A 24,270-nucleotide genomic window follows, 5' to 3' on the forward strand; every position below is an offset into this window, starting at 1 on the left:
GTCCCACTTATTGCAGAAGAAGAAGAGGTTGTTGACCCTAACCATTTTCCTGCTAATCCCAGTTACCATAGATTAGAAAATGATTGTTTTTTGTATTCATTTATGGACAGTCATGAAAATGGATTTGTAGATCAACCTGTGGAGAAGCAATCTGCTAATCCAATGTGCATGCTTGATGACATTCCTTATATTGATGATTTACCCAAGTATGATCAGTATGATGATGACTATGTTGTCGAAATCGAAGCTAACTCTTCAAAGCAATTAGCAGCATGTTTTTGGGATGCAGAAGTTCAATTACAGCAGCTCAAATATAGCACTCAGCCTATGCATGTCAATCATGACAGAAATGAAGAAAATGAAAAAAAAATTAAAGCAGGTGAAAGGTCTTTACCTTTATGTTTTACTTCATTTCAATTACTAAGAGAAAACTTTCCTTAGATTAGAAATCAATAATATTTCAGTTTTCATATTGAGCACGAAAAAGACCAGATTGGGACTCATTACCTTTGTGTTTCTCTTCATTCGAAAAAGTAAGAGAAAAATATAAGGTTGCCAAGGAAGCAACTAAGCAAGTTGACAGCAGTTGGCAACTATCTCTTGAGGTTGTTGAGAATGTTGTTTGTGATTTAGAGCCTTTTTCAGTCCACAATCACAGTTACCAAGCAGCGTTCAGTTTGAAAATGCAACTGAAAGTGCAGAAACTGTTCATGATTTTTCATGTTCGGAATTGACAAATTCAGAAACTTTTAAAGGCCAAAATAACACTCTTATTGAAGTATATGAAAAATCATTTTTGAATATTCCTATCCTACAAAGTATGGATGGTGTGTTTCAAGATCTACAGGAAAATACAAATCTTTTCCTTGATATACATGATAAGAGAGAAGAGCGGTTTACATCTATTTCGCTTGAGAATGACAAACTTCATTTTATAAAACAACCAACATCTAAAAAGGAAGAAGATTCTTGTCTTGTTGTTGATCATCAAGAAAAGGTAGTCATTCACGAGTTTCAAGATCATTTTACTGATTTGCTACAGTCAACAGGGGAGATGAATTTTCTTGTATTTATGGATCATGAGCACATGTTCACCGGACACTTGGAGTTGCCTATCTTTTGTTTTTTCTGACTACTCAAGGAAAGTGTGAGCAGGGTTCAAATAAGTAGCCATTTGTTGGATCGGTTACATTGGAGAGATCAGTTCACATGATTGTATATATATCCTCAGCAGGTGGGCGGTTATCATCAGGAATTGAAGCCTGAGGTGAAGGCCCTAAGATCTTGATGGTCTGTTGCCATATGTAAGTCAAGTCAGTTTCAGTTTTTCTTAAATTTAGTTAGTCAGTCATTTGAGTGTCAAGTGTTTTATTTTGATTCCACTGCCCAATGAATGAGGCTACCTGGTCTACGGTATTCTAGGCACCTCCTAAAGGAGCTTCCATCCCCAGCTGGAGCCAATGTTAGTGTCTATGAGTCACCAGTGATCAAATGTACTCTTTCCATGTGATTGATAGGGTCTTAGGTCAAATTGTTGTATTTTCAAATAAAATTGACATGTCTTTTTATTGTCAAATGAGTCTTGAGTCATGTTCTAGGTGTCATTACTACTCCCTCCATTTTCAAGGTCATAAAATGTCATCATGGTCATGTCATCATTCCTTGTGATAGGTCATCATATGAGTGTCTTGGTCATCATTTTGGTCATCAAATCATAAACATGCATACTTTAAAGGGTTCAAAGTTCTAAATCATGGTTTAAGATATACATTTGGTGTCATCATTAGATCATGTCATCAAAAGTCATGTAGGGATTCATGTCATCATCATAGTCACCATCATGGGAGTTAGTAATTAGGGAAAAGTTTTCAAAGGTACATTCACCCCACATGGAGATGTAATTTTTCCAAAAAGAACAAGTTGCAATACACTACCTCATCATGTCATTTCTCAAAGGTACATGTGATGTCACACCATCACCAAAGCAAAAAATCGACTTTCAAGCAATAAAAATACCATTCAAGCATTCAAAGACTTCATTTCATCCTCCAAGAGCTCTTCTCCACCATTGTGACTCATCTCAGCCATCAGAGCCTTCATTTTTCATCACCCAAACCCTTGCCATCAAGCTCACTGCGCTTCTGCACTAGCACGCTGCGCTTCTGGGGAGCACATTGTGTTTTTGGGTTAGGAGGTCAAAGAAAGCAACAACAAGTTCAGTCCTCACTCTACAAGTTTCAGAGACCCTTGAGCAAGTAAGTACAACCCTTCATCACCTCTTTGATGCAATCATTTCTCACAAAAACTGAATACAATCCCTCTCCTAGGGTTTTGCTGCGCTTTTAGTTTTCATTGGTTTTTGCTTCATCTCAAAGAGAAAATCCCTATGTTTTCTGCCTAAACACCCTTGTATACACTTGTTAGGCCCTCCCCAACCATTTCCCATACATGTTTTCCCTATCTCACCACTTTTCCCCAAAAACCTAGCCCACGCTATGCTTCTACTGCGTTTCTGGGTTTTGACTGTGTTTGGCACTTTTTTCCCTTCTTCCCTCATCCATTCAGTGAGATTTCACTTCCCATGTGTCCCTAACATCTACCCCTACCCCCTAAATTTTTCCTAGAATTTTTCCTAATCCCTATCCCCTTCATTCCCTTCCCTAAACTCGCTGCTCTTCATTCCCTTCCCTAAACTCGCTGCTCTTTTTCCCCTGTTTTCCAATCCTAAACCCTACCCTTCCCTCCTATCAAACTAGGGTTTTCTGCCAAACAAACCAACAGCATGGCCAGTGAAAAGAAGAAGTACAACAAGGGAGGACATGTCTCCAGATATGAGCCAAGTCATATGCAGGAGATTAATGCTTCATAATTCACCAAGAAATCATTTGAACAAGTAGGCTACCTAGGGTTTTATAAGAATGCACAAGAGGTGGACTATCACCGTGAGCTAACCAGTTTATTTGCCACCAATTTCAAAAGGAACAAGACCACCATAGCAGGGATGGACTTCTTGGTATCAACAGAGGTGATTGGCATGATTTTTAGGGTTTTGAGGCCATTTGTTGCACACAGGGATAGTCTTACTTCAAAATCAGTTTCTAAAGTAATTAAGATGAATTTTACAAAAGTGAAAGAATTTTTTGTCAATCATAGACCAAAGAACAAAAACCTCCTTCAGTTTATGCACAGGTGTTATGATTTGAGAGAAATGCCCAAAATATAGTCGCTATAGGAGAGTTGCTGCACTTTTGGACAGCTTGACTTCAACTCAGTTTTTCAGGGGTTTGGAGCATGTGTTTGCAGTGCTTGATGACTCTATTGTGTAGTAGACATCATAAGCTTTCCAACCATACCACTTGCAACCCAAAACTCCTCTGGGAAGGCCTCAAAATCACTCTCCAAAATTTCGCTATGCTTCTGCTGTCAAATGTTGCGCTTCTGCAATTTTTCGCTGCGTTTTTAGTGACCAACTTCAAACTTGGATTCTAAACAAATGGGAAAGTATTATTGAAATTGGAGGAGGTTTTTGTTCATAACATACCTAAAAACAAAAACCTCTCTCAGTTTTTTAAAACGTTTTATGGTTAGAGAGATATTGCTCCATCTTTGAGCCCTATTTTTGCAAAAAACCCAGAAATTTGACCCTACAGAAACCACGTTGCGCTTTTTCTCAAAGGCTCATATGATGAATGGCAAGTATATACAAGTGTCGTTTGACCAGTGCATCTCAAAAATCCACTTGGTCTCTCATGTCAACTCACAAATTTGCAGGAAAAGGTCAAAAACCATCAATTTTTCACACTTCTGCCACTATTTTGAGGTACACGCTGCGCTTCTGGAGTAGTTTTGGTAGAATGAGTTTTGAGGTGCCTTGGAGGTGAGTTTTTGCTTATTTGAAGCTTCAGAGGCCTAGTGGACATTCTCAACTACCTTTACCAACCTTTAGCTAAGCTCAGAGATCAACCAAAGTCATCCAAACACTCACTCAAAGCACGCTACGCTTCTGTGAATTTCGCTGCACTTCTGTGGAGAAAACCCTGTTTTCGAGTTTTCATGGTCAAGAGTCAGCTTTGGTCAATGTAATTAGTCTTTTAATCATTTTACATAATGTAATTAAATATTCTAGTGATGGTTAGAGTTAATTTCCTTGTAATCAATGCTTTCAAAGTCAAACTAAGTCAGTTAGTGTAAAAAGGGAATTGGTTTCTAACCTCCCTAGGTTTTTGCATGGTTGGAGAGAATCTTGTAATCAGTTCCTAGAAGGTAGGATTTGAGCCCTGAGAGAGGGAATGATTGTTTTCATAAATATGTAGACTAAATGAAGTCAAAAGAGGGGTTGGGTATTTGGTAATCATAGTGTGGAGCTATTGTACACCATTTTACAGTGGTATTAAAGATAGTTGCAGCTATAATCTTGGGATTCATGTGTTATGCTTATTGACAATGTTTCTTCTTAGTTTTATCATCAATTTGAATGTTTATTTCTCCTTGCAACCATATGTATGATTCATGTGGTCATCTCATTAGTTTTTAAGCAGAATTCATAAGTTTTATGCTCTGTTTTGATGAGATTTTCATGTTTGTGTTCCATTTCTTCTGATGAATGAATTCATAGTCATATGCTCATTTTGATCCTTCATTTTTCAACCCTATACCACAATGACAACCCAAATATGTCACTAAACATACCTACCTTGCTTCATTTTCATCCTTGCAATTGATCATTCGAAACCCTAACCTAGTTCCTAGATCTATGACCTTGATCCAGCGAACCCCATTTCAAAACCCTAATGAGCTGAATACCTAGCCTAAGATCTATTTTTCTCTCCAGTCACTTCATTGGCTGTGAGATTGAAGAGAGAGCCCTCTCTGATTTGGTAGGGCTAGCTACCAAGTCCAAAGTTGGTTTGAGGTTATCTCCTTGGCTTCTTTTCTCAGCGTTGGGAAAACTAAGGAGTGCTAATAGGAAGCACCATCCAACATGTCCTGATCTCGAAGCCCAACAGTGGCCATCTCAAAAAATGTCGAAAATCTCCTCTTCCCTTTTGCTCAGTTGTTGCTCAGCTATTCGCACTCCCTTTTGGAGTGAGAAACTCTGCACACAACGATTGTTGATCTGCAAGGGAAATCAAACTTCTTGAGACTAGAAGTTCCCTAAGGAAAATTTTTCTCTCAGTGTGTGCTCTTCTTCCACCCGACGCAAGCTCTACTCTAGCAAACTACTGCAAAACCACTGCATCCAGCTAAAGATTTGCTCTGCAAAAATACTAGGTTGTTGCCTCTGCCATTGGAATCCCTCGATCTGGAGAGATCGAACTTTTCTACCTCACACTCAGAAAAATCGAATCTCCTCAAGAAATTCGGCCTCTTGGCCAAGGTCACTGTGTTGCCTATCAGGTTTCGATCTGTTGCCCACACTAAACAGCGAAACTCCCTCTTCCTTCGCTACTGAGCTCTCCGGCTGATTATCTGCGCTCTGATACCATGTGAAAATTCGGAATCCCGAATCCTATTGCAGCAACTAGAAATTATTCTCCTAATTGTTAATTTAATTTAACAATTTATTTGTTGTTTGCTACAGCGAATTCTAAATAAGTCACACTGCAATCTACACAAATAAAATTCCGGAAGAATAAACGTTGGAATTAATGTTAACACACACATAAAAATAACACAATTATTTTGGGACAAAAGTACCCAGAAAAACCCAACTTGGGAAAAACGGTACAGCAGCTGAGGGTTTTATTATTAAGCAGCAGTGAAATCTGAGTACATCTATGGATGCCCAACTGGCTATCCAAACAACAAGAAAATCTGAGCAAAATACTGAAGGGAATTACCCTTCTCCCACAGACAATCTCTACTAGACTTTCCCTATCAAAAACTCGGCCTCCTAAAGCACTACGTCAGCGTCTGTGCTGCTTTATGTAGTTGGCTAGACAGCTTGCTCTGGACTGGGCTCAGATGAAGTCGTTTTGCCTTTGGAAGCTGAGAAAATCATCTCTCCGACCCTCTGGGACTCCTTCTCGGCCTCTAGAACTGAGAACGAATTTTTCTCCTCACCAAATCGATCTGCCTGACTGAAGCACTGCGTAGTCCCTCAGCGCTGCCTCTCTGGGATAATTCGACTCACTTGCTGCTACCTCCCCGGATCTGGAAAATCTTTCCTCCGGCTCACTATCCCTACCCCTCAATCACTGCTTTGATCTCACTAGCTCTCTCTCTGGCAACTGATTGCTACTACTCTGGAAATCGATCTACTCATGGAATCGAACTGCTGAAGTGGAGTCTCCAAGCCCCATCGACTTCTTCTTATAATCCTCTGTTGAGACTTCAACGGCCAAGATTAGATCTTAATCGATCGCTAGGATTAACTTGAAGTCGATCTGTGTGAGTTTCTAGAACATTCACACCTTGACTTCATTAATTCTCATTAATTAGTCATTCCAAGTTTAGACTTAGGAAATATTTAAAAATTGACTAATAATCTAATTAAGTCATTTCTAAGCGGAATTTCCAGAAACGATTTCTGAGTTTTGGAGATCTAATGCATTCTAGCCTCTCCACAAATTTCAATGCTAGAACACATCTAATGCTACAAAAACTAACTTGAGGGCACATAATGGCTCGCTCAGGTGGTGGAGAATGGTGGCACATCGAGCTATCTGGCAGCTGTAAGGGGTTGTTGGTTGCTAGCTGAAGACAAATCTAGGAGAAAATTTTCTCCTATGGGGATCACCCACTGGTGGTGGGTAACAAACCCTATCTTCTATAAGGATAATGCATGACAAGCATTTTATTTAGAAGTCTTTAGTCTAGGACTAGGGTTAAATAAATAACAAGATTAAGGTATGTAATAGACTGTTTGGCGCTTGACTGATAAAAGCATTCTACAGCAATGTTAATTTTCTAAATGAATTGAAGGGTTGTGAGATCACAATGACAATACATATGTTGTCTTAAAGAATTGATAAGTTAAGGTTTCAAATCTATATTAACCTGTGGCTATTCACTAGATGTGATTTGAATTGAGCAAGGGTTTATTGTCATCACAACATTAAAAGTTTTGTTATCAACAGTATTTCTAGTATCAACAATTCATTGTCATTTGTGAGAAGGGTTTGTCTCTCATATCGTAATAGTTGAAAGTAGTTCTTACTATAGTTGTTGAAAAGGATTGACTATAAGGATCATCATTGTCATTGTATAGCAATAAGGCAGTTTCATCATTATCATTTTTGCATCAATTAGGTTCAACAACTAGCATTTCATCATCATGAACTTTGCAGCAGATGTTAAGTGATTCTAAAATTGAATAGTACAATATATTCTAAAGAAGGTTGATTGTCCAATGCTTCAAGGAGTCCAACAATAAATGGTTTGTTATTTGTACTACTATAAGGGTGTTTTTCATTGAGCTTCACTGTCATATCATTTTTTGCAGCAGTTTGAAAGAGTGTTTCATCATCTTACAACACGTTGTAAGTGTTATGTGTATCAATCAATAAGAATTTTGTGAATAAGGGTTTTAGTGTTATACCATTTGTTGTTGAAGAATGTAACTAGGTTCGGTCTTCATAAATTGTCTTTGAGTCACAATGAAATGTATTTATCAAAAGAATGAAAAAGAAATTTTTATTATCATTATTATGACTTATTAAAGCATGGGTTTCATGCTTGAGAAATCATGTTTTAGGTCAAGTCCCCATTGAGGACTTCTAGGATTTATTCTAAGTCATTAGAATCATTGTCCATTAAAAGAGACCCTTCTTGGGCTTTTGAATCATGTAAAAAGATTTATTATTGAGTCAAATAAGTTATTTGTCACCTCCACACCAAGTCGGCCTCAAGGAGATCAAGTTGACCTCAAACTGGGTAATTCGACCTCACCAGAAGCCTATATATTGAAGCAGTTCAAATTCATTTGGAGCACACTCTCTCACTCAAGTTTGATATCCAAGAAGAAGAGCTGGAAAAGTGCAAAGTTAGAAAAGGAGGCTAAAAGGAGTGTGAAGTTGGAGAAGAAGGAAGAAAAAGTCAAGATTGAAATTTTGGGCTATCTATCTCTCTCTCGTGTGGATTCCTCTAGGAGATCGAAGTCTCTCTTGTCAAGTCGAAGTTGTTGTTGCTGTTGCTGCCACTTGTTGGGTCGAAATTGTTGTTGCAAGTTGTTGTTGCAAGGTTGAAGTTGTTGCTGAAGGGTTATCATCTGCAAGAAGAAAAAAAGGGATGACTTGGTGTGGAGGAAGTTTGTGTCTAGGTCAAGAGTCCTAGATTATCTCAAGATGTTATTAAGGAAGAGTTGTTGACTGGGTTTTCCCCTAGATAGGGGTTTTTCCCTGGTTGTCTGCCTATATCTAGTGTCTATGATCTTTGTGCTATTGTTTTGGTAATTGCTTGATGAACTAAAAGATAAAAGAAGAACATAAAGATAAGAAAGTCACAAGTAATTATCTATATATAGAAAATCTTTTTGCCTTTCTGATTTTCTAACATGGTTTCAAGCTAAGGTGAAGAAAGGAAAAAGGCAGCTCAAAGATCTATTGAAGAGTAAGGAGTTCTAAGAAGCTTTGAATAAGGGTCATCAAAAGGAACATATAAGAAGCCAAGTATATCATCTTCAAGGACAATGTCTAACTCAATGAAGGGTGAAAACAAACTAGAAGGAGCATCTAACTACAGGGCTTGGAAGAAGAGGATAGACCTCATCCTCAAAAAGAATAAAGTTTTGGACCTAGTCAAGGGAAAGGTGAAGAAGCCTACTAATGAGTCAAGTGATGCAGAAAAGGCAAAATTCAGGGAGACAGAAATATTGGCTATGACTCTAATGGTGGATGGAATAAAAGATAACCTCATCCCCTATATATCTAACATAGACTCTACTCAAGAGATGTATGAGGCTTTATCAAAATTTATCGCTATCAAAAATCTTGGCCAAATAGAAAACCTTAGAAATGAACTAAGAACTATAAAAATGACAAAGGAAGACACTGTGGCATCTTTCTTTGTGAGAATAGCCAGATTAAGAGATGAACTTCAAGCAATTGATGAGATAGTACCGGAGAAAGAACTTGTAATCACTACACTTCTAGGTTTACCAACATCATGGAGTGCCTTCTCATCAGGTCTCAACAGCTGGAAGGAGACTCCTACATTTGAACAACTATGGAATGCTTGCAGTCAGGAAGAAGTCAGGATTTCTCTAGTAAGCAACAAAGAGAATGAAGAAGAAAAAGTTTCAAATGCCTACTCCGCTCATCACAAGAACAAAGGATCATTCAAGAAGACTAAAGGGCCTAGAAGGAAGATAGACATATCCAAAATCGAATGCTACAACTGTCACAAGATGGGTCACTACAAAAGTGATTGTCCTGAAAATCCGAGAAATAGAGATCATGCAAATGTTGTCAAAGAAGGATCTCCAAAGAAGCACAAGACCGAAGAATCGGAAATAAAGGACTTATACTACTAAGCCCTTCTACTTTGAATTTTTGATTTGTTTTGTACTTTGATTTCTAGAACTTATAGGTTTAACATTCTTTGGAAAAACATTGTTGAATTGTTTTGTTAAGTTTTAGGTATCCCTCGAGATTGGATTAAGAGGGAGCCCTCACCATTTTCCAAAGATAAGTATCTTACTCCATGTATTATCTTTTACATTTGGTTTTCCTTTTCTTATCTAGATGTGTTTACACTAGATACTAATCATATTTCTTTTATATATTTTCCTTGTTTAGGAAAAGCTTGTTGTTATGATCAAGGGCTATGGAGAAGACCTCACAAGACAAAGCATAGAAGTTCTATTGGAATTGATGTCCTATAAGGTTTGTCTAAACTCAAAGGTATGTCTTAGACTATAAGTTTTGTTTCTCTTCATGATAAAGGTACATTCATTCATTCTAAGAAATTTGCTTTACATTACTAACAAGTGTTATGTCTAGGACTATTGAATCATAGAGATTCTTGTTTGGGAGATTAATCATTAGATTGAATCTACCCTCATTAATCATTATGTTTGTGGAACCCTAATAGGTTCTCTATAAAACCCTAACCTAAGGGTATGCCAATGTTAATGTGATAAACCCTAGTCTACTTAGGGTTACTGATGAAATCTAGAAAATATTATTCTTTTGATGTTTGGGGTTTTGATAATGTCATGTTTGGTGTCTTAGTATTGTTATGGAAACCCTAGTCCTTTAGGGTTGGTTGGTAATGTGTTCCTAGACCTTGAGGTTTTGGTAAATTAGGGTTTGTAAGTAAAACCCTTATGTATCAAGAGTTAGCTCCTAGGAATGAATCCCTAGGTAAATGTTTGTCTATATGATCAAAACCCTAGTCTGATCTAGATTGTTATATGTCTGACTTTAAATGTATTGATATTTGTGTCTTGGGTTTGTCCTATATATGTTATGATATGCTTGTGCATGATTATCCTAGATATGTATTTGTGCTAACCTATTTGTTGATAAGTTCTAGGGTTTGTAACTAAGCCCTAGTAGAAGTTTGATGTTCTAGGATATGATGTGAAGATATTCCATTATGATGATAAAATCTAGGGTTTACAACAAACCCTAGTAGAAGTTGGTCATTTAGTTGAAACCTTAGACTGTGATTTGATTGTTTTTGTTTGTTGTCATCTAAGGCTTAGTGTCTCATGTATGGAATCTAGGGTTTGCATTAAATCCTAGTAGAAGTCTAACATATGAATTCTAAAGTTGTTAGATGCATTGAAGATCTATACTTGTTTGAATTGCTTCTAGGGTTTGCAATATATTATAGTAGAGTATGTCATATCTCTGGAAGAAATATCGAGGCCCTAAATATAATGATATTGATATCTTGATTGAGGTACTAATGTGATCTAGGGGTTATAAACTAACACGTGCAAGTAGTAAGTATAAAAGTATGTGTCTCTTGTTGTTTGTAAACTTAACTAAGTTTAGCTATTTGTTGTCTAAAGTCTAAAGCTTCCATTATTGTATGATTATGATAAAGTTAAAGTTCATGCTTTTATATATGTATTTGGTTGTACTCGTTGTTTAAGGTGTGCAGGTACATAATCTTCAAGATGGTGAAGATGTTCGTAAGTAAAGTTTATTTGATTAATAAAGCATGATAAAGGAAGTTGTATAAATGATGATGATCAAGAAGGATGGAAGCTATGAAAGATTCTTCGATGTCATAGAAAAGAAGTTGATCTCCCTAAGTTAAGAGGGAGCATGGATAAAGAAAAGAGTATATCTCTCAAGTTGAGATGGAGGGCATATTATAGTCATGATGGATACCTTGAAGAAAAAATTGGAGAATGCATATTGAGGTGCTACTAAAAGAAGGAAAGTTGGTTTTGGTTGTTGCATGTGAAGTAGAAAAGGAAGTTGAATGATTGAGGAAACCTTTGTCAAGATTTGTTTGGAAGCCTCAAAGTCCTACTGTGATGAATTGTGAGGCAGCATCAAGAAGTCAAAATACCCCGAAGGTTTGTGTTTACTCATGAGTACTTGAAAGGTTGTTACTGATTAAGGGGTTGCGACTGTTCAGGTAAATCTCTCAAGGTTTTTGAAAAATCATGCTTGAGGTTAGAGAGATTTGATGTGTTGAGGCATTGAGTGTGTATAATGCTTGGGAGGACATCTGGCCGACATATGTATTGATGTCTAGATCCCGAAGAGGGAGGGTGGCATTGGTCATGGAGCTCTGACCTTGGATACACACCTAGATCCCTGGGTTGATGGTTAGCAAGTAAGCTTGATGGTACCTAGACTGGCTAAAAGCTTTAGTCCATCTTAGTCCCACTAGGATAGATTGCCCTAGTCAGGAATCTCGTCTGTGGCACCATAAGTGCCTAAACTCTTCATGTGTTTTGAAATATTCCATGTACTTGTATATGCATGTATGAATACCTCCCTAGTTAAGAGGAAGTGTTGAAGAATGTAACTAGGTTTGATCCTCATAAATTGTATTTGAGTCACAATGAAATGTATTTTTATCAAAAGAATGAAAAAGAAATTTGTATTATCATTATTGTGACTTATTAAAGCATGGATTTCATGTTAGTTTTTGTAGCATCGAATGTGTTCTAGCCTTGAAATTTTGTGGAGAGGCTAGAATACATGAAATCTCCAAAACCCAGAAATCGTTTCTAGAAACTCCGCCTAGAAATTACTTAATTAAATTATTAACCAGTTTTTAAGTATTTCCTAAGTCTAAATTTAGAGAATATGGTTAATTAATCAGAATTAATTAAGTCAAGGCGTGAATGATCTAGAAACTCACACGGATCGACTTCAAGACGATACTAGCCATCGATTAAGATTTAATCTTGGCCATTGGAGTCCCAAAAGAGGATTATAAGAAGAAGACGATGGGCACTTGGAGAAGACACTTGAGAAGTTCGATTTCATGAGCCAATCGATTTCCAGAGTAGCGGCTATCAGTTGCCGGAGAGAGAGCTAGTGAGATCGAAGCAGTGAGAGGGGCAGAGACAGTGAAGCCAAAGGAAGGTTTCCAAATCCGATGAGCGCATTTGCAGAGGCAAGAGAGCCACAGAGAGGCTGACGTTGGGGCAATGCAATAACCTCTAGAGGCAAAGTCAATTTGCTAGGAGAGATTGACGTTTTCAGTTCCAGAGGTCAGGAAGGAGTCACAGAGTGTTGGAGAAGTGTCTTTTTGGTCAGCAGAAGGCAGAACGACTTCATCAGAGTCCAATCTGAGGCTAGACGTCCAGCCAGCTGCGCAGAGACTCAGAGGGCCGAAATTCTGAAGGCAAGTTGTGCTGGGAGATTTCCTGTGGGATGAGAAAAATTCCTCTCCATACTTTTGCCAATATTTCTCTATAGGATTGCCAGTTTCGGCATCCAGTTATACTCAGATAATTTCACTGTTGCTTTGTAATAAAACCCTCAGTTGCTACACCGATTTTCCCAAGTTGGGTTTTTCTAGGGACGTTGATCCAAAAATAATTGTGTTATTTTATGTGTGTGTGCTAGCATTTCTTCCAGCGTTTATTCTTCCGCAGTTTTATTTGTGTAGATTGCAGTGTAATTTATTCAGCATTTGTTGTAGTAAATAGTAAATAAATTGTTAAATTGAATTAACAATTAGGAGAATAATTTCCAGTTGTTGCAATAGGATTCTCAATTATGGAATTTTCACATGGGATTAGAGCGTAGTTGATCAGCCAAAGAGCTCAGAGGCGAAGAGAGAAGGAGTTTTGCTATTCAGTGTGGGCAGCAAATCAAAATTTCCAGAGGCAGCACAGTCACTTTGCCAAGAGGCTAAGTTACTTGAGAAGATTCAATTTTTCTGAGTGAGGGGCAGAAAAACTCGATCTCTCCAGATCGAGTGATTCCAAAGGCAGAGGGAGCAACCTAGATTTTTCATTGAGCAGATCTCTAGCTGGACGCAGTGGTTTTTGCATCAGTACACTAGAGCAGAGTCAGCGTCGAGTGGAAGAGAGAGAAGCACACACAGCAAAGGGAAAATTTCTCTCATGGGATCTCGAGATTTAGAGATCTAATTTTTCCAGTTGCAGATTGGCTATGAGTAGATATTTTCACTCCAAAAGAGAGTGTGAGTAGCAGATCTAGCAGCCGAGCAGCGAGAAAGAGGGAGATTTTCGGGTTTATTTTCTCCAATTTTGAGTCTCACAAATTTTATAGCTTTGCAGGGATAACCATACGAGATTGCCAGAGGAGGCCGTGCGAGTTAGCCAGAATGCAGATTTGGGTAGCAAATCGACTTCCAGTTGTCGAAGGCAGATGCCGAAGGAAGTGTGAGTTGTCTAGCGCGAATTGCAAAGAAAAGAAGAGTCCCAGCCAAGGACTAGACTCAAAAGGAGATAGTGGGGCACCAGATCAACTTCCAGTTGTCGGAGGTAGATGCCGAAGGAAGTGTGAGTTGTCTAGCGCGAGTTGCAAAGAAAAGAAGAGTCCCAGCCAAGGACTAGACTCAAAAGGAGATAGTGGGGCACCAGATCCAGGAGGAGGAGGAATATGAAACTCTAGTGTGCCAGATGGGCAGGATCCTTGAGGAGTCCACCTCTTGGATCAATACCTTGCTATGGGGGGCCCACAATGTTCAGTAGCAGGATGGATCAGTGACAGTTGATGCAGTCAGATGCCAGAGTGACAGTTGCAGAGACTAGTAGCAGTCAGATGCTGGGGAGCGTAGTGCAAAGTTGGCAGCAGTGTAGTTGGCACAGTGCAAAGTCAATAACAATGCAGATTCTTCAGTGACAGTGCAGATACTAGCAACAGTCAAAGACTCAAGTGACAGATGCATTATATTGATCACAATTGATTCAGTGTTTAGGATGTTTCTCAGTTGCAGTTGCAGCAGCAACAAATGAGAGGGAGTTGCAGTGTTGGCAGCAGTTCAACAGAGTCAGCAACAGCACAGATGCAGCATATATCAGAGTTGTGCACTGGTTGGTGGGCAGCAGTAGCCAGACATCAGTAGCATGACAGGAGACGATACAGAGACAGGGTGCTGCTACAGGGTGTGCAGTAGCTCTAGAACACATTCCTCGCTAAGAGGGAGTGTTAGGTTTTGTAGCATCGGATGTGTTCTAGCCATGCAATTTTGTGGAGTAGCTAGAATACATGAGATCTCCAAAACCCAGAAATCGTTTCTAGAAATTCCACCTAGAAATGACTTAATATTAACCAGTTTTTAAATATTTCCTAAGTCTAAACTTAGGGAATATGGTTAATTAATCATAATTAATTAAGTCAAGACGTGAATGATCTAGAAACTCACACGGATCGGCTTCAAGATTATCCTAGCCATCGATTAAGATTTAATCTAGGTCATTGGAGTCCCAACAGAGGATTATAAAAAGAATTCGATGGGCACTTGGAAAATACACTTGAGAAGTTCAATTTCATGAGCAAATCGATTTCCAGAGTAGCAGTAGTCAGTTTCCGGAGAGAGAGCTAGTGAGATCGAAGCAGTGAGAGAGGGGCAGAGACAGTGAAGTCGGAGGAAGGTTTCCAGATCTGGTGAGTGCATTTGCAGAGAGGCAAGAGAGCCACAGAGAGGCTGATGTTGGGGCAACGCAGTAGCCTCTAGAGGCAAAGTCGATTTGCTAGGAGAGATTGACGTTTTCAATTCCAGAGGTCGGGAAGGAGTCCCAGAGTGTCAGAGATTCTGAAGGCAAGTTGTGCCAGGAGATTCCCTGTGGGGTGTGGAAAATTCCTCTCTAGATTTTTGCCATTATTTCTCTATAGGATTGCCAGTTTCAGCATCCAGTTGTACTCAGATTATTTCATTGCTACTTAATAATAAAACCCTCAGTTGTTGCATTGGTTTTCCCAAGTTGGGTTTTTCCGGGGACATTGGTCCAAAAATAACTATGTTCTTTTATGTGTGCTATAGCATTTCTTCCAGCGTATATTCTTCCGCAGTTTTATTTGTGTAGATTGCAGTCTGATTTATTCAGTATTTCTTGTAGTAAACAATAAATAAGTTATTAAATTAAATTAACAATTAGGAGAATAATTTCCAGTCGCTGCAATAGGATTCCCGGTTGTGAAATTTTCATATTTCATGCTTGGGTGATCATGTTTTAGGTCAAATTCCCCATTGAAGACTTCTAGGATTTATTCTAAGTCATTAGAATCATTGTCCATTAAAAGAGACCCTTCTTGGACTTTTGAATCATGTAAAAAGATTTATTATTGAGTCAAATAAGCTATTTGTCACCTCCACACCAAGTCGGCCTCAAGGAGATCAAGTCGGCCTCAAACTGGGTAATTCGACCTCACCAGAAGCCTATATATTAAAGCAGTTTGAATTCATTTGGAGCACACTCTCTCACTCAAGTTCGATATCCAAGAAGAAGAGCTGAAAAAGTGCAAAGTTAGAAAACGAGGCTAAAAGGAGTGCGAAGTTGGAGAAGAAGGAAGAAAAGGTCAAGATCAAAATTTTGGGCTATCTATCTCTCTCTCATGTATATTCCTCTAGGAGATCGAAGTCTCTCTGGTCAAGTTGAAGTTGTTTTTGCTGTTGCTACCAATTGCTAGGTCGAAATTGTTGTTGCAAGTTGTTGCTGCAAGGTCGAAGTTGTTGTTGAAGGGTTATCATCTGCAAGAAGAAAGAAAGGCCTGACTTGGTGTGGAGGAAGTCTGTGTCTAGGTCAAGAGTCTTGCATTATCTCAAGAAGTTATTAAGGAAGAGTTGTTGACTGGGTTTTCCCCTCAATAGGGATTTTGCCCTCGCTGTCCGCCTGTATATGGTGTTTGTGATCTTTGTGCTATTGTTTTGGTAATTGCTTGATTAACTAAAAAACAAAAGAAGAACATAAAGATAAGAAAGTCGCAAGTAATTATGTATATATAAAGAAAATCTTTATGCCTTTCTGATCTTCTAACATAGAGGATGTCTCTCACTACAGTGGGAGGGCTTATGTCATCATCCTAGCCCTCACAAATGATCTACAGACACTTTCGATCCACTTGGAGACCCACGAGGATGTCCTTGTGCTCCCACACCCACTTGGGAGCACCACAGGGTCTTGCTTGAAAAACAAGGGGCCAACCCCTTGTCCACTATGTTTGGAGTCCATTCTCTCATCATGGCACACTTTGGACTTCATTTGGCCTTCTCAATGGGCCAACGACTCATTATGTTGATCATTCTTCCCTCTTGAGAGGCTTAATCTTTATGTTATTGAGCTATTTGGTGGGATTGTCACCAAAAGTATTGTTATTATGCACATTATTTTATTTTAGGGGCATTATTAGTCCAAATTAGGCCATTTGAATCCCTTAGAGGATTGTATAAATAGAAGAGAGGCATTCTCTCTCATTCATCATCACTTGGATTAGATTAGTATCTCTTATGAGATTTTCGCACTTTTTGTTGGGATGAATTTTTGGAGCTTTTCTTGATGCACTATGATGTTTGGATTTCGCTATTGTCTTTGGAGCTTCTCTAATGTGAAGTTGATAAATGGATATACTTTCTCTCTCATGTAAGTCAAAATTTTGATGTTATTCTTGTTATCTTACTTGTTAATTGCATGTATGTTGTTATCTTTATTCTTGTATGGGTTAAATGTAATGTGAAATTCTTTTGGGACCTTGAATAAGTGATTAAATGCATGCATTTACCTTTGAGGGACTGGGCAAATATTCCTAGAGGCACCTCTTAGGTTAAAGACCTTGAAAATTTGTCTCCTTCACAAATTTGAAGTATAAATCTCTATTGATCTAGTTGTTGCCCTTGGAGAGGCTAGTAAAGATCAATTAGGGCTCCTTAGCAAATGAAATTTCATGATCTATGTGTATCTTGACTCCATTAAGCCCAAGCAATAAGGCACTAATCCTCGTATCCCTTTGGTGCTCAAAATAACATTTATTTCCTTCACTTCTTCCAATTGTAGGCCTAACCCCAGAAGGTCTCCTAGGGAATCACACGAAATCATTTGTAGCCATCCAAAACCCTTGAAAATTGGTCCACTACTGCATTGTAGTTTGCTCAAGAGGTCCTCCAAATTTCAAGCAATTCCAACAGTGGAATCCCAAGATATAGCAAGCCCTAGCCACAAGACCATTTCTTGCCCTAGGCTCATTTTGGGTTAGTGACCTCATTAAGATCATTGCATCTAAATCTCACAAGCTTTGATCTTCTTCTCTTCCTAATTAGGTCAAGCCCCCCCTTGGTTGATCAATTCCACTCCCTTGACCTAATTCAGGGTCCACTTGGTCCCGTATCGTCCCACAACTTTACAACTCCAACTCCGCAAAGATCACATAAAGAACAAGTCTCCATAAGGGCTAGGAATCATCTTTACAAGATACATTCCCAAACCCTAGCCACGAGAATCCTCTTATCCCTTCCTAGAGAACCTATCACCTTGTTTTCCAAGCAAGAAAGCCACACAATTGAGTATCTCTTATGAATAGGCCTTGGGAATCACCCTCTATCCTCTAATTGACACATCCATTATTGTGATTCCTCTTATACCGGGTCTCCTCCCATCGGTGAAAGTCTGTAAAGAGTAGGGAGCCTTAGCTGAGGTGACAGTGGGCTATCACTCCATTGTTGCCCTTGACCTAGTAGTTGCCCTATAGGATCCCCTCCTAGGACCCATGCTAGTTTGAGCAGTAACATGCCCCAAACCCAAAATTCGGTTCCACATGATAATTATGACATAGATCTAGGGGCCAACCCGTAGATAGTGATTTTAGAGGGCTTCTACACTTGTTTTAGCACCCATTTCCTCAATGTCAGCCCTAGAAGGACCTACGCTCGCATGACCTCAGCCCTTTTGCTCTATTTCAGCTCACACATGTAGAGAATTAATTAGTTTTTCAAAGGCTACTAGGTCAACTTGTGACCTAATTTGTGTTAGCACATTATTTTATGATTTTCTTAGGGGCATTAGGCTAAAATTACGTCATGACTCCTCATACAAATAGAGGGAGATCAATGTTGTATCTCATCATCACATCACTTGAGATGTTTCGACCTCATTAGCTGAATTTGGACTTGTATCTTTGAGGAGAACTTGGAGTATCTTGATGCACTTTGACATTTGGGGCCAATTTGTCTATCTTTGGAGCTATTCTTTGGATGAATGGAATGGATTCTTTGTGTGTTATCTTGTAAGTGTATCTAGATGTTAATAATTAATTTCTTACATGTCTAATGTATGGAATTTTGTTGATTCTAGCAATTGCAATTGTGCCCTAATTTGTTCAATACTTATTGAATGTCAATCTAGATTATCTATTGCATGCATTACTCATAAATAATGTGTAAATGAATGTCCTTAGTGGTGAACTCTTGGTAGCTCTCCCATGAAAAATCCATCTTCCATTGCATAGGTAATTGTTGGAATTTTGCTTGCTAGGGCATCAAAATTTTAGTCTCGTTAGAAGCTCTTTGGCTAATCTAACTCATTTAGGACTCAATACTCCCAAGGAACAAAAGACTAGTCCATTTGGTTGGTGATCACATCTTAATTTTATCCATTTTCTCTCTCTCCTGATTCGGCCCTTTCAAGGCCAAGCTTGAAGACTAAGAGGGAAACCCAAGTTCTGCCTTGCTTCAACTTAAGGGCTTCCTTGAAGGTTTCATGAGCCTTGGCATTGCTAGCACACATTGTTGGAAACCTTTTCTCTTAGCCTTGACCTTTGGAAACTCCAACACTCGTCAAATTTATCAAACCTTGGGTCTTGTGCCTTCTTTCCTAGGTCTCATCATAGAAACCAAATTGTCTACTTGTGGAGCCTTGAACCTAAATTGTGCCTTTCTTGAAGAGATCCTAGTGAGGTTACCTTACATATCAACCTTAGAATACCTATTGTAAGTGATCTCTTTCCTACCGGGACTCCTCCCACAGGTGAAAGTCCGTAAAGAGAAAAGGGTTTTGGCTGTGGTGACAATGAACCACTACCCCATTGTTATCTCTTGTTTTAGTTCATGCCTTGTAGGGTTTCCCTCTCCAAGGCCTGCTGGATTTTGCAGCAATACTCACAACATGTCCAACACAGAGAACCAAAGTTTGCTAGAAGGTTTTGGGTGGATATCGCAAGACATACAAGAGTTCTATTGCCCATCGGGATAGAATACAGTGTTTCTTCCTCTTGAGAAAATCGATAGTATTTGTAGTAGCTCGGAGTCCTGGACATCATATGCTTAAGCTGCTTACAGAGAAGAAGTATTAGCAGTTTCTTCTGTCTTGATAAAATAAAAAGGAAAACACATTACGTTCTGAACTTTGAAGATCACAAATATTTCTCACTTGATATAAAAGGGAAAAACCCAATACATTCTGAACTTTGAAGATCACAAATATTTGTCACTTGATATAAATCCTCATTGGTAAATTTGCATCAATGTGAACTAGCTAGTAGAAGAATACAGCTGTCCTCAGAAGATTTTACTTAACATGATTGAAACTTGATCAGACTAAACACAAAATATCAAGCACTGCGACAACCATAAAATTGTGTAGACAATAAGCTACAGGCATTCTTTATGACAAATACCTTCTCTGCAGACGAGGCACGACCTGAACTGGCCCCAGCACTTAATCGATTGATCATGTCCTTTGTGTGATCGATCTCCTTTTGTTGTTTTTCCCATGCCATACGCTGTGCCTCTATCCAAGCAGCTTTAGCAGCCACATATTCAGAGTAATTTCCTTCATATGTTTTAGATATACCCATATCTGTCTCTACTATCTTTGTGCAAAGTTGATCAAGAAAAGCTCTGTCATGAGAAACAACAACCATAGGTACATCTTGTTTCTTGAGATAACCTTCAAGCCATTCTATAGTGTCAAGGTCGAGGTGATTTGTGGGCTCATCCAGAAGCAGTAAGTCAGGTTCCTGCAAATAATGGGAAGTGAGAATGTGAAAAGGATTCCAAGGAACATAAACCCGTATTCCTGCTTCATATTGTAGTAACAGAGTGTAACCTCGGCACTCTAAAAACCAACCATATATTGAAAGCATGAAGGAAACCATATTCCTAGGTGACTGAGGCCTCAACTCTTCAATGCTAGCACACTGCCACTGCCCCTGCCATTGAGGTTTATATCATATGTGCATAAGCATTAGAGCGTTGGCCATCAGTTGGTCTGCAAATGTAACTTGCCATCAACTGGACCATGTTTGCTTCATCTCATAGATGAGCGGTCCAATGAGATGTATGCCACATGGGTCAAGCAACAAACTGAAGTAAAAGGATTACAATTTCAGCAGCTTTGGTATAATTCTCAGACATGATGGAGATTGCATGGTTCCAGATAAAAAATTTGGGGTTGATAATGTTCACAAATGATGACAATTGGTTAATAACTTAATAGCATTGGCCAAAGCCACGCCACTGCTATATATCAACAAAAGCCATTGTCATTGGAGATCTGAGTCATCTGGCAATAAATATCCCACTGTTTGAATTGCAATATAAGTTTTGTGTGCTATATGCGTCTGACAAATATGTCCTAAGGATTTGAACACAAACAAAGAAGATGATGTTCTCAAAGGAAAAAAATCGGTCTCCTTACCTGAAGAAGAATTTTACCAAGAGATATCCTCATCTGCCACCCACCGCTAAATGATGCCACCAGCCTATCACCATCCTCTTGCGAAAATCCAAGTTCAGGCATCATCTTGTTAATTTTGACATCCATGTCATAAAGCTCCACTGCATCCGCCTGCTTCTGCAAGAAATCCAATTCATCTAAAAGCCTGCCCATTAAATTCATATCATCTACAGCAGACTCCAGCGCCTTCTGTACTCTGTCAATCTTCTGTTGCACCTCCAACTGCTCTTCGAATGCATTCAGAAACTCTTCCCTCACCGTCCTGGTCGGAACAACCTCAAATTCTTGAGTTAGAAATGCTAATTTCATATTGTGCTTGGCCTTAATAACCTGCCCAGAGTCAGGTTCCTCTTCACCCACAATTATTTTCAATTGAGTTGTCTTCCCAGACCCATTTACACCCACCAGGCCTACCTTTTCACCCTTTTTCACCTCCCAGGTAACATCCTTCAATACAGTGACCCCCTTGAAGCTCTTACTGATGTTTTCTAGTCTAACACCGCTTGAAATACTGGACGCCCCTGATAGATTTTGCCTACCACCTTTCTTTGAACTTGTTTGAGTATCATTATTAGAGAATAGGGATTCTATATCCGAAGTTTCAGTGACAGAATTGGTTCCAGTTGCCACTGAAAGTAATTTCGTATGGTTTTGTCTGCTGTTTTCTGGTATTGCTTTTGGTATAATTCCCAATTGGGCAGCTAGCAATGGACCTTCACAAGCTCTGTAACAAATAGCTCTAACGGGTGGCAATGAAAAACCAGTTTTTGTGGTGGGTTTTCTAGTGTCAATAGGGACTGAACCCGTGATGAATGTGGACTTGAAATCATTGCAATTTAACTGTCTTACGATATTCATTTTGAGGACCAGAAATTTATGAGGTAGGATCTTTTGGGGATTCAAAAATCAGCCTACCTTACGATACAACAGATTCAGACGGTATACATGGAACAGTACCTTGTTTTGTGGGGGTGATTTTGGCGGTTGCAGGCTAATGTGCTACAGGCATGCCTCCATATTAAGGTCGTCAATCGCCTGCAACATAGGAAAATATCATTCCCCCACTCCAACATTAGCAGAAGTGTGTTGGGTTTTAAATGGGACGGCTCGTTTGTCTGTTTATATGGGATAAATCTCCCCCATTGGATTTAGAGTGATATGGGTGCCTTCTGAAAACTTGATTGTGGCTGTGAATGAAAAAGAACGATGTAAATGGGAAACGAGATAAAAAGGATAGGAGGGAGATAGATTTAGAGTGATATGGGTGCCTTCTGAAAACTTGATTATGGCTGTGAATGAGAAAGAACCATGTAAATGGGAAACGAGATAAAAAGGAAGGGAGGGAGATAAGGGGCAGAGAAGTGCGGGGATATTTAGTATTTTTTGGTTTACAGGTTTAGATGTATTTTTCGATTTAGTATTTTTTGGTTTACAGGTTTAGATGTATTTTTCGAAATGTATGAGTGTAGTGTTATGGGAATTTAACATTTCTGAGGGGCAACCCTTATAATATTAACAAAATATTATTTAAAATAATAGAGTATAATATTAACAAAAAAATTGATAATAATAATTTATTTTTAAAGTAATAATATGGTTGAGTTAAACCCAAAAAAATGGATAATAATAATTTAATTTTAAAGTAATAATATGGTTGAGTTAAACCTTAAATTGGTGTATGATACTTATTTATTTGTGGGACAATATAATATTTTTTTTTAGATTTGAATCTCTAATTTTTTTATTATGAAACACATGGGCACAGAAACAATAACAATGTTAGAGATCGCTACAACGCACAGTGGGAAATGGCGAATGTGCACATATCTCTGTCCCATAGGTTATCTTTAGCCTCGTGATGTTAAAATAATTTTTTTTTCTTCTTTCTTCTTCATGCTCCTAATCATTAAGCCCACTCAACTTGTACACTATCATAAAATGTATAATACTCACTTATTTGTAGGACAATACAACATTCTTTTCTAGATTTGCACTTGCAACATCTTATTATGAAACACATGCTCTTAATAATTAAGCCCACTCAAGTTGTACAAGGTCATAAAATTACAAATTATGTTCATTTATTAAAAAAAAACCTTTAGATACCATATTATGAAAATATTAGATTTTTTTTGTTGGAAAAAAATGCACTATACCTTAAATTATAATAGTAATTTATATGACAACCTCTTTTAAAATAAGTAAAGAATGGGTATTTTTACTAAAGAGAGTGGAACTTCTGCAGAACATAAAGAATTCAACTTCTAATACAATCCCCAACTTCTTGAAAGTGAAATGGCCCCGTAGAATCATCGTCACTTAGCAAAGCAACATTTTAATGAATTTTACTAAAGGAAGATGAATCGCTAAGTGCACTAATTATATTCCCAACAAACAAGAGTAGTCTCACATCATCAAAATAGTGGATGGATGTTCTTAATATGGTCAAAATGCATGCATGCAATGAGGCTTGTTTGTGAAAGAAGCTCCTTAGAAGCCCTATACACTTAGAAGTTGAGCATTGACTTATATCTTGAAAGAGTGTAGAATATCACACTATACATAAACAATTCACCAAGTTTGCTACTCCATTTGCTAAAACTCCATCATTTGTTTAGCTTCTCTTAAAAAGAAAAGAAAAAATTGCAATACTTTTGTAATCTTTTTTGTTTGTATACCAAAGTGGGCTTATCATAGTTCCATGACCATTATCTTCAATTTATCCCAAGGTATGAAGGTTGTGCTTATAAAGATTGTCAATTGGAATGAATTATTGAATCTCCTAAATTGTTACACAATACAAATAAAGTAGGCCAAACTCTTATGACAAACCATGCCAAGTCTTCCAAGCTTTAGAAATTCGATTCAAAAGATCTACATCATCATAATCCCTTTTTTATTAACATATCAGGAAGATATCTCAAAGCATGAACTAAATTAGATTATTAATATATCCATACCCACAATGAATAGTATATTAGCTCAAGTCCTCATATATAGCTATTCCCATACCAAGTGAGAGTTGATGTAGTTGTTTTTCCACACTTCCCATATTCTTTGAAAAGTAAGGGATTCATCAATCTTAAAGTCTATAGGAGCAAAATGGTATCGGTGATATGAAAGAGCCCCTAGTCATGATATGTACATACCAAAGACGACAATGAATATAAGTAGAAGCTTTCATATCTCATGCTCGACCAAGCATCGAGTAA

General features: G+C 38.3%; 1 protein-coding gene across 2 annotated transcripts in view; it reads right to left on the bottom strand.

Annotated features, from left to right (window-relative positions):
* The window catches only part of LOC149163626 (ABC transporter F family member 5-like), a 294,737-nt gene extending 272,437 nt beyond the window's left edge, over positions 1-22,300 (bottom strand). Inside the window, exons 1-2 of one of the 2 annotated variants that reach the window (XM_089431790.1) lie at positions 21,020-22,300; positions 19,998-20,339 (exon numbers count right to left, since the gene is read on the bottom strand). In XM_089431790.1, the coding sequence (XP_089287916.1) occupies positions 19,998-20,339; positions 21,020-21,916 (1,239 nt within the window). In that variant the 5' untranslated portion in view covers positions 21,917-22,300. The remainder of the gene's footprint in view (positions 1-19,997; positions 20,340-21,019) is intronic. The other variant, XM_089431789.1, reaches the window with a different exon arrangement.
* Between the last annotated feature and the right edge of the window lie 1,970 nt (positions 22,301-24,270).

The sequence above is a fragment of the Pinus tabuliformis genome, chromosome 5_1 (assembly GCF_031772625.1).
Source record: "Pinus tabuliformis cultivar Carrire ecotype Pingquan chromosome 5_1, CPIR1, whole genome shotgun sequence".
Taxonomy (NCBI): domain Eukaryota; kingdom Viridiplantae; phylum Streptophyta; class Pinopsida; order Pinales; family Pinaceae; genus Pinus; species Pinus tabuliformis.